We start from the raw sequence: 10,895 nt of genomic DNA on the forward strand, positions 1-10,895 counted from the left end.
TCTGTCTCTTTATGCCGTCTGTGAGAGCATGGGCAGTGCCATTGAGGCCATCTCCATTTTGAAGTAGCCCATTTTCTTATTCTACTACTTCTATGAGTTGGTAAACAAACTGAAAGGGCGCATACTGTCCTCTAGAGTGTGTTGTTTGAACAGGTATAAAGCCAACGTTTTGCTCACAAGTGTAATTATTTGGCTTGTCCCTTCATGTGATCCTTCCTTAACCCATAGGTAGTCCCACCCAGTTGACTACTTCAAAATGGTGAAAGTCCTTAATGGCGCTGCCCATGCTCAAACTGGCTTTTGGGAACTAGTTCTCTATTTATCTCTATGACACACACACACACCTTTTGAATCAGGTCTTGCACACACTGTAGTGCAGTTCTGATTAGTCATTATAGGACAGGAAGGATTTTTCATGTGAGGCATGTAATAATGGAACTCTTATTACAGCAATTTTACATGTAGTGTAATTACTAGTAATACTGGTAATGACTATTGACAATACAGCTGTAGGACAACTGTGCTCACATTACAGTTTAGAGCAATAAGGATATCTGCCAACTGATCAGAAGGTTTAACATTAGCCTATTTATGTTTGGCCTAGAAATATACATTTGATGTAAGAAACACACTGTGTACTGACTACATAGGCGTTGTGGCTCACATGAGAAATCTGATCTACCTCAAGTCTTCTAGGTGTTGGAGTGCTATGGGTATTTTGTGTTGCATGGGCCTGCAGGAAAATAATACCATGTCAAATGACATACTGACCTAAGATGCCCTCCATGGATCAACTGTCCCAGCATGGGAGCTGTCCTCAAAGCAATAGCACACTTCATGTAGGCTATGTTCAGTAACGTGTGGACTTGGTTCAATAAAACATTGGTGCAGTCACTGAGAGGACGCCAGCTGTTGGGGTCCATCTTGAGGGTCTGGACTGGAGCCTGGCCTGCTGTCTCCGCTCTCTCTCTCTCCCTGCCTTCTCCTCGGCACTCTAGTGCATTATATACGGAATAGGGTGCCATTCTGGAATTGCCCCGAGTGTCACAGTCTCCCCATTGATTCTCTGCTCCCCGTTCGTCGGTCACCTTTTTCTGGACTAGCACAGCTAGGGAACAACCAACCTTCTGTATTTCAGAGAACAAACACAAGCTACCCATTTCTCTTTTGTCTTCCCCCCCAAAGTTTCTTTTTAAAATGAAAGATTGTATTTTATTGTTCATAAATCTAAACTATTTTTGGATGGTGTTCATACCAGAACATAAAAAAAGAGAATATTTTGAGAGTAAAAGTTGTATAAAGGCCATTTTGTTAACTGTTATATATAAAATTTAAAATGTACAATTCTTTTTTAAATAAACAAAAAATAAAAGAAACAAATTACAAAATGTACTATGAAGTGTATTATTAAATATGTTGTGCACTTAGTAAGTGGAATTGTGTCATGTCCAATTGCTTGTTGAAAATGTAACAAGTTCGGTCGTCTGGGTTATCGTTGAGCTTTCAGTCGGGAAAGTTTCTGATTTTAAACTTGTACATCTAATCATGTCTACGTTCAAAATGGCACCCTTTTTGTCAAGGGACCATACGGCTCTGGTCTAAAGTATTGCACTATATAGGGAAAATGGTGCCAATTGGGACGTACATGTATTACAGCCTTGACTGAGAGCCCTGAAGTATCAATCTGTAACCTAACTACTGCATCCTGACCCACAGATATACACTACATGACTAAATGTATGTGGACACCTGCTCGTCAAACATCTCATTCCATAATCATATGGAGTTGGTCCCCCTTTCCTACTAGAACAGCCTCCACTCTTCTGGGAAGGCTTTCCACTAGATGTTGGAACATTACTGTGGGGACTTGCTTCCATTCAGCCACAAGAGCATTAGTGAGGTCAGGCACTGATGTTGGCCGATTAAGCCTGGCTCGCTGTCGGTGTTCCAATTCATCCCAAAAGTGTTCGATGGAGTTGAGGTCAAGGCTCTGCAGGCCAGTCAAGTTCTTCCACACACCGATCTCGACCAACCATTTCTGTATGGACCTCGCATGGTGCACGGTGGCATTGTCATGCTGAAACAGGAAAGGGCCTTCCCCAAACTGTTGCCACAAAGTTGGAAGCACAGAATCGTCTAGAATGTCATTGTATGCTGTAGCGTTAGGATTTCTCTTCACTGGAACTAAGGGGCCTAGCCCAAACCATGAAAAACAGCCCAAGACCATTATTCCTRCTCCACCAAGCTTTACAGTTGGCACTATGCATTGGGGCAGGTAGCGTTCTTCTAATATCTGCCAAACCTAGATTTGTCCGTTGGACTTCCAGATGGTGAAGTGTGAGTCATCGTGTTTCCACTGCTCCAGAGTCCAATGGCAGCGAGCTTTACACCACTCCAGCCGACGCTTGGCWTTGAGCATGGCTTAGGCTGCTCAGCAATGGAAACCCATTTTGTGAAGCTCCCGATGAACAGTTATTGTGCTGATGCTGCTTCCAGAGGCAGTTTGGAACTCGGTAGCGCAACAGAAGATTCTGACGCGCTACGTGTGGTCCTGTTCGACGGTCCCGTTCTGTCAGCTCGTGTGGCCTACATTTTGCGGCTGAGCCGTTGTTGCTCCTAGACATTTCCACTTCACAAAGCGTAGAGCTGCTACTTTCAAGGAGTGGGACTCTAACCCGAAAGCTTATAAGAAATCCCGCTATGCCCTCCGACGAACCATAAAACAGGCAAAGTGTCAGTACAGGACTAAGATCGAACCGTACTACACCGGCTCCGACGCTCGTCAGATGTGGCAGGGCTTGCAAACTATTACAGACTACAAAGGGAAGCACAGCCGAGAGCTGCCCAGTGACACAAGCCTACCAGAGGAGCTAAATAACTTCTATGCTCGCTTCGAGGCAAGTAACACTGAAACATGCATGAGAGCATCAGCTGTTCCCGGACGACTGTGTGAGTCTGTAATACCAACATGTTTCAAGCAGACCACCATAGTCCCTGTGCCCAAGAACACTAAGGTAACCTGCCTAAATGACTACCGACCCATAGCACTCACGTCTGTAGCCATGAAATGCTTTGAAAGGCTGGTCATGGCTCACATCAACACCATTATCCCAGAAACCGTAGACTCACTCCAATTTGCATACCGTACTAACAGATCCACAGATGATGCAAAAGGACAAAAGGAACACCTATATGAGAATGCTTTTCATTGACTACAGCTTAGTGTTCAACACCATAGTGCCCTCAAAGCTCATCACTAAGCTAAGGACCCTGGGACTAAACACCTCCCTCTGCAACTGGATCCTGGACTTCCTGACGGGCCGCCCCCAGGTGATAAGGGTAGGTAACAACACATCTGACACGCTGATCCTCAACACGGGGCCCTTCAGTGAGTGCGTGCTCGAGTCACCCTCATGTACCCTTCGTTCAACTATACTGTAACGGGCCAGCGACGATACATCCAACCATCGTTAAATCATATTAAGTTTTCTGATCAAACAGTGTGTAGGGCCTGATCACAGTCAACGATGAGAAAGCCTATAGGGAGGTCAGACCTGACCGTGTGGTGCAAGGACAACAACCTCTCCGGCCTCAACATGGATCAAAGACAAAGGAGATGATCGTGGAACTACAGGAAAAGGAGGACAAGCACGCCCCCATTCTCATCGACGGGACTGTAGTGGAGCAGGTTGAGAGCTTTTCTAGTTCCTTGGCGTCCACATCACCAACAAACTCAGCATGGTCCAAGCAGCACCAGACAGTCGTGAAGAGGGCCACGACAAAACCTAATTCCCTCGCAGAGACTGAAAATTATTTGGCATTGGGTTCCTCAGATCTTCAAAAGGTTTTTACAGCTTCACCATCGAGAGCATCCTGAAGCGGTATGGCAACCTGTCGGCCTCCGACCGCAGAGGCCACTACAGAGAGTAGTGCCTACGGCCAGTACATCACCGGGCCAAGCTTCCTGCCATCCAGGACCTCTATACGCGCGCGGTGTCAGAGGAAGCCCTAAAAATTGTCAAAGACTCCAGCCACCTAGTCATAGACTGTTCTCTCGCTACGCATGGCAAGCGGTACGGGAGCGCCAAGTCTAGGTCCAAGAGGCTTCTAACAGCTTCTACCCCCAAGCCATAAGACTCCTGAACAGCTAATCAAATGGCAACCAGACTATTTGCATTGCCCTCCCCACCCTCTTTCTAGCTGCTGCTACTCTCTGTTATTATCTATGCATAGTCAATTTAATAACTCTACCTACATGTACATATTACCTTAATTACCTCGACACCGGTGCCATCCGCACATTGACTCTGTACCGGTACTCCTGGTATATAGCCTCCACATTTACTCTGTACCAGTGCCCCCTGTATATAGCCTCCACATTGACTCTGTACCAGTGCCCCCTGTATATAGCCTCCACATTGACTCTGTACCGGTACCCCCTGTATATAGCCTCCACATTGACTCTGTACCAGTACCCCCTGTATATAGCCCTGCTAGTGTTATTTACTGCTGCTCTTTAATTATTATTTTTTATTAAAACTGCATTGTTGGTGAAGGGCTTGTAAAATAAGCATTTCACTGTATGGTCAGGCATCAGGTATCCTAGTGGTTAGAGCATTGGACCAGTAACAGGAAGGTTGCTGGATCGAATCCCCGAGCTGACAATGTAAAAAATCTCTCGTTGTGCCCCTGAACAAGGCAGTTAACCCACTGTTCCTCAGAAGAATTTGTTCTTAACTGACTTGCCTAGTTAAATTTAAAATACGTTTACACTTGTTGTATTCGGCACATGACAAATAAAATTTAGTTGACCAGAGCAGCTCTACCAGGGCAGAAATATGACAAACTGACTTGTTGGAAAGGTGGCATCCTGTGACGGTGTCACATTGAAAGTCACTGAGCTCTTCAGGAAGGCCGTTCTGCCAATGTTAGGCTATGGAGATTGTATGGCTGTGTGCTCAATTTTATGCAATGGGTGAGGCTGAAATAGCCAAAACCACTAATATAAAGGGGTGTCCACATACTTTTGTATATATAAACTGTAGTGTATGTGCAAGACATTACATGCATTTAGTTCCCTTTGACCAATAAATGCAGAAATAAAATGCATCAAAAGAACATGCAGCCTGACATTGATAAAATCTCAGTATGATTTTATTAATTTAAAAACAGGGAGTTAATCTTAACCAAAATGTAAAATGAAGAAAAAAAATACATCGCCTCAAATTAATGTACCATTAGTCTCTACTTAGTGTTCATAGTATCATTAGCATTTCTGGAACACTGCCTTACTCTGCTTTCCATGCTGCACCCTTCAGGCTTGACGTTTGTGACTCCGACTGTAATAACTCTTTATTGCATACAGAATAAGCTCAAAAGCCTAATTTCAAACTCTAGGAGATCAGGGGTGTAATCATTTAAACAAGAGTGTTTCAATTGGACAAATTCAGATTAGTCCCTCCTCGCTTCATTTGCTTCCATTTAAGAAACGTTTTGCAACAGATCGGCATAATGAATGGTCATGAATTCTTTAACTGAAGTGAAGGCTTTTTACTCCATAAAACAAATCTCATATCTGCAGATAAAATATGAAATAAATAGTTCCAGACAGCTGCTCATGATAGACATATGTGTGGCAAACGAAACATAAAACATTCTATTATGCCCCTTGTCCAACAAAGGGGAACATTTCCCCCATGCTGTTAGGAAGGGGTAGGGGATGAGGTGTCAAATCCTTACAACTCCTAAGCAATAACAATTATATACAAACAAATATGCCTGAAAAACTGAGGGGTTGGTTGGCACAGTCAGGAGTTAAATATGGTAACCACATTTATGGAAAGATGCAAATTTGTACAGCATATTAATATATGTACAAAGACAAATTAAAAGTGGGATAAATTACCCTCCATCTAACCAATAAGCTCATCTGCACAGAAATAAAGACATGTGGGCAGAGAAGGCCAGTCTCAGTGCAAATGCTCCAGCTTGCGAAGCCGCAGGGGGTTGGGCAGTGCCTGTGGGTTCGGGACAGCGGAAGCCTCTTGGTCGGGGGAGCGGAAGAGCACCCTACCCCGATGATTGAACATGTAGAAAGATGGGTGGTTCCTCAACGTGTCAAATGTCCTGAGAAACGGGAAGAGGGCATTGAGTCAAGTTTAAACTATACTCATTATGTTTTCAGTGAGATGGGTCAATAACATAGGGCTATCCATATAGGAAAGTCTATGACTAATATGAAATGGTGGCTTACTTGTTTTTCAGCTCTGAGGAGGCATCCATTTCTTTGAACTCTCCCGCGATGTGGACTATACCATAAATGGTCAGAACAAACGCTAACAAAGTCTGTAAGACAATCTGCAAAACAAAATGAAAACAATGTAGCAAACGGAACAATGAATACAATAGATAAACATCAAAGAATAAAATAAATAGAATGTAACTAGCTACAACAGTATTAAATAACTTACATCTACTGGTAGGGTTTCATTTTCTTTTTCTGTCAGACGCATGTAGGATCGATCTGGTGGTAGAAGAGAATAACATTTATCACACGAGGCAATGTGGCTACAGTTAAGACCAAAACAAGTTGGTAGCCTAGTTCCATCCATAACAGGGGTATATTCACTCCGCGGTTTGTGGCTAAACGTTTCTTAAACGGAAGCAAACGAAATGGGGAGACCCCTATCTGAATTTGTCAAATAGTTTTATTTGCAAAACGGAACTGTTTGGACTAATGATTACACCCCAGATGTTGCAATCTAATTTGCATAACTGTTAGATAGTAACTTACTTGGGCTTAGGGAGGATAGCTTCCTTGTTTTCATTTTAACGAAGGCTTAGTTAGTCAATTTAAAAAATATATATTTTATGCTAACATTGTACTAACATATCGCGTTGGCAAGCAGACAATGACTATTTATTTGTAGATCAGTCAGCAGTCGCCTGCACTGTCGAAAAGCCCATTGTTAGCTACTTTAGCTGCTTGCAGTGACAATCATATGATATGTTAAGTAGCTAACTAACTAAATAGCTAGTTAGTAGTTAGACATGTCTGGCATATTAACTCATTTCCATTGCTTGCTAAACTGTTTTGGCTGATGTGGAATGGAAATTAGCTAGCTAGCTCGCGCTAGTTGACAGGCCGCAGTTCACTGCATGGCTAATATCTATGTGGATTTTGATCTAAACAGCAAAATAAAAACCCAGATATGTTTATCTTCTTTTTTGATATCGCACTTACGTTGCGCCGCTGAGAAAGCTGCATGAGCCAAGGCAAATAGACCAACACATACAACACCTTTCCAAAAAGACGAAGCCATCTTCATGAGGAAAGAAAGGAAATGAACAGTGTCGCTACAAAATGTCGTAAGCGATGAAGATGAACCCGGAAGTGAGATATTGAGCTTTTCTTCTTCTTCTGGGGATTTTTTTAATGTCGGATGGCAACCAACTTTAAGGTGCTTTACCGCAACCAACTGGACTGGAGTGTAGACCAGAGATGGAAGGCCTAAACCTACCCAATGTTCTCAATATTATAATCTCACTAAGGAAATGAAATCCATAATTAAATACTACATCCCCTGATAATTTCCCCAAAGTAGTCAAATGCCTTCTTCTTTATTGGCTGATTTCTCCCAACTCATAGGAATCCCCACCCAGTTGACTACTTTAAAATGGTGGAAGCCTTCAATGGCAATGTCCATACTAAAACGAGTCCTCTATCTTTCTCTAACAACAGGCACAACTCAGATATGAAGTAGTTTTTTTTATTTGCCCAAAATGCCACGTGCGTTTACTTATATCAGTTCATTCGTAACAACCTTATTATTTGACAAAATAAGCCTCACATAGAAAATAAGCAATTCCATTTTTTGTTGACCAAATTCAACACTTTCTCATTGACCTCCATTAAAAAATCCTTCACTTCGTGGATTTATTTTCGTGGAAAGATTTTGGGCGGAGTAAAACCTTTACCCTTCGCCTCTTCCTCTCTGATCTCATGGATTATGAAATTAAAAGCCTTTTTAGTCCATTACAGAGCATACATTGAATATATGTTTGATTTAGGATCGAATTATGCTACCCTCACTTCATATCATCTTTGCTTCCTTTACAGTTTTCAAACAAGGACTTCTATTCTAAAGTTTCTTTAAACATTTTTACCTGGAAATAGTTACTTTAATCTTTTATTCTCCAAAAATGGGTTGTTCCACCGCTAACCCAATCACAAAGAAGAAGAAGAAGAAGGGATGCTTGCCCAAAAAAGTGATGTTAGGATATATAAATTATCCTGTACAAGCTTTTTTGCCGAATACATTACATTGTTACAGGTGTCAAGCTTATGTGCATGTGGCAGCAGTGTGTAGGAGGGAGGTTCCTAGGTGTGAGAAGTGTGCAGAAGACAAAGGAATGTGTAGCATGGGGAAAGTAGTGGTATATGTTAGTTGTAGGGGTGGGGTGCTCATGGGGCTGGGGATCAACCTGCGAGAGAGGCAGGTTGAGGTTTCCAGGGTTAGAGTAGTGCAGAAGTTGTCTTATGCTGAGGCAGTGAAGAAAGTAGAGGAAGATGGGTCAAGGGGAGGGACCCTGAGAGGAGTGGTGTGAGTAGTAGATATGTACCAGTACAGAAGGATAGTGATATATTTATAGCAATGGTTACTGTACTGCAGGGATGGTACGTAAGTCGCAGAAAATTGAGGTTGTGGTGGCAGCTGCAGAGAGGTATTTGGGTGTATGAGACTTGACTTCAGAAGAGTAGTGGTATGCTGTCCTTTCTGGCTTTTGGCCTGAGGCAGGACTAGATAGATGTAAATAGTGGAGTAGGGTGGTGAGTTTTTAGTGAGTGTACTGTTAGATGGTAAGGTATTTGTTTATTTAATTTTAATTTTCAAGCAAGTATAAAGGAGTTATACTCCTATCTAGTAGGTGGCGGTAATGCAACATTTATTGGATGCCAATCGCCGCTAAATCTCATCGAAGAAGAAGGGTTGTTCTCGAGCTAGCCACGCACGATATTCTGTTGCTGGTAGATATAGGGAGCTGATTTTGTTTCAGTTTATAATAAACAAAGCCTTGATAAGAAACACCGTAGACATGGCAGAGGCGATTCAGAAGAAATTACAATCTGAGCTAGAAAAATACCAGCAGATGCAAAAAGGTATGTAGCTAACGTTAGCTCGCTAACTAGCTAACGTTAGCTATAGCTATAATGTTACATGCATGGTACATCTCTGCTGGCATGGTCATTTATTGTTACCTCAGCAGCTAGCTAGAAATTGACATCTGTCTGGTTATACTGTAACAGCTAGCTATTAGGTAAAGTAACTTGCAAAATGTGCATTATTTCTTGAAATCTAACGTTAGACAACTGCCCTTTGCTACCTGATCTTCCATACCCATTTAAAGCGTATCTTTATAAAAACAAAAGTTATTTCAGTTTCAGAATATTCAAGCAAGCTAGCTGGTTAACACCTCGAACCTGCTTTGTAGTATACCCCTCTGATCTTCCATCCCAATAATAGGTCGTCGTAAGATCAATAGTTTGTACAGTTGGCTACACCCTATACAGCACACCCTATATTGCATAATATTACCATAGACATGGATATTAGCTATGTCCCATTTACATCACTCAGTATCACTGGTCCTCGTGTACCCAAAGTTGTCATTGTTTACATGTGCATGTCAAGACCCACACTGATTTGCTAACGTTGCTTTTATTCCCTTTAGATGTTAGTAAGAGCATGTCAGCCAGGCAGAAACTGGAGGCTCAGGTGACAGAGAATAATATAGTCAAAGAGGTGAGTACACATCTCTATCCTTCTACAGTGGCGTTGAGGTTTCACAAGGGATGTTCAGTAAGTATGAATGAATCCCAATATATATTCCGCTGATGATACACTTCCTTTCCGTCTTTCAGGAGTTGGACTTGTTGGACACCCAGAACACAGTTTATAAGCTTATAGGTCCAGTTCTGGTGAAGCAAGACTTGGAGGAAGCCAAAGCCACAGTGGCAAAGAGGCTAGAATACATAAATGGGGAGATGTGAGTCTGAAAGATAATGTTTATTCATTTTAATAACTGCACAAGGTGTCTGAAATAACAACCGCTTATGGCCTAAAGTATAAAGTATTTCATCCAGAAGTATAACTCATTGTTCTGTCTGTTTTGGACTGTAGTCAAAGATATGAGACTCTACTAAAGGACATGGAGAAGAAGTCTGATCAGCACCGTGAGGTCCTGTCTAGTCTGCAGCAAGAGTACCAGAGGGCTCAGGGCCTAGCTGTGGGCAAGGTCTGACCAACAGATGGCATGGACGCACACGCACACACATACAGGGAGAAAGAAAAGCACTGAATCCAGCCGCAGAGCTTTGCTACTCACCCAACAATGTCGCCATAAATCCAATGACTTATTGTCCTTTGTACTTATTGTATGCAGCTGCTTGTTAGTGTGACTTCTGTTGCTGTTATTAGAATAAATACATTGTTTTTCTTTTTGTGATTAAATGCTTTGTTGTCCATCTTTTTCCTGTCACTAGTGAAATACAGTGCATGTTCTAGACATTATTTGGAACATATACATGTATTGGAGCTGGGGCACTGTGGTGAAGATGGCCACAGACCGACAGAAGTGATTACTTTGTTGGTCCCCCATGAGCCAGCCAGTGTGACTGGGATGAGTGAGTGAAATATGTATTGCTATCAGGGCCATGGGGGATGTGTTATATATATATWTTTTTTTAATTTTATGCATAAACCTAGAATGTTACTTTCCTGGCTAAATTGACAGACTCTGGATGATTTCAGACAACAGTGATTACACAACTTGAGTTCTGCCACGTGGTCTGGTGTCAACCAGGCTAAAATCTTACCTCAGGCCACAGCAACTCT

At 42.3% G+C, this 10,895-nt stretch overlaps 2 protein-coding genes across 2 annotated transcripts; one reads left to right on the forward strand and one right to left on the reverse strand.

The window, feature by feature from the left end:
• Positions 1-5,218: 5,218 nt before the first annotated feature.
• mmgt1 (membrane magnesium transporter 1) lies at positions 5,219-7,377 on the reverse strand. Its single transcript, XM_023992176.2, has 4 exons — positions 7,244-7,377; positions 6,471-6,523; positions 6,254-6,357; positions 5,219-6,126 (listed from the first exon to the last, which is right to left on the reverse strand). Exons 1-4 carry the CDS (start codon positions 7,326-7,328, stop codon positions 5,970-5,972), a joined length of 399 nt encoding a protein of 132 aa, XP_023847944.1. The 5' UTR covers positions 7,329-7,377; the 3' UTR covers positions 5,219-5,969.
• Positions 7,378-8,930: 1,553 nt separating this feature from the next.
• On the forward strand, positions 8,931-10,511 carry pfdn6 (prefoldin subunit 6). Its single transcript, XM_023992178.2, has 4 exons — positions 8,931-9,160; positions 9,733-9,803; positions 9,923-10,047; positions 10,182-10,511. Exons 1-4 carry the CDS (start codon positions 9,097-9,099, stop codon positions 10,300-10,302), a joined length of 381 nt encoding a protein of 126 aa, XP_023847946.1. The 5' UTR covers positions 8,931-9,096; the 3' UTR covers positions 10,303-10,511.
• The last annotated feature ends 384 nt before the right edge of the window (positions 10,512-10,895 follow it).

Source organism: Salvelinus sp. IW2-2015, linkage group LG8 (assembly GCF_002910315.2).
Source record: "Salvelinus sp. IW2-2015 linkage group LG8, ASM291031v2, whole genome shotgun sequence".
In the NCBI taxonomy this organism is placed as follows: Eukaryota; Metazoa; Chordata; class Actinopteri; order Salmoniformes; family Salmonidae; genus Salvelinus; species Salvelinus sp. IW2-2015.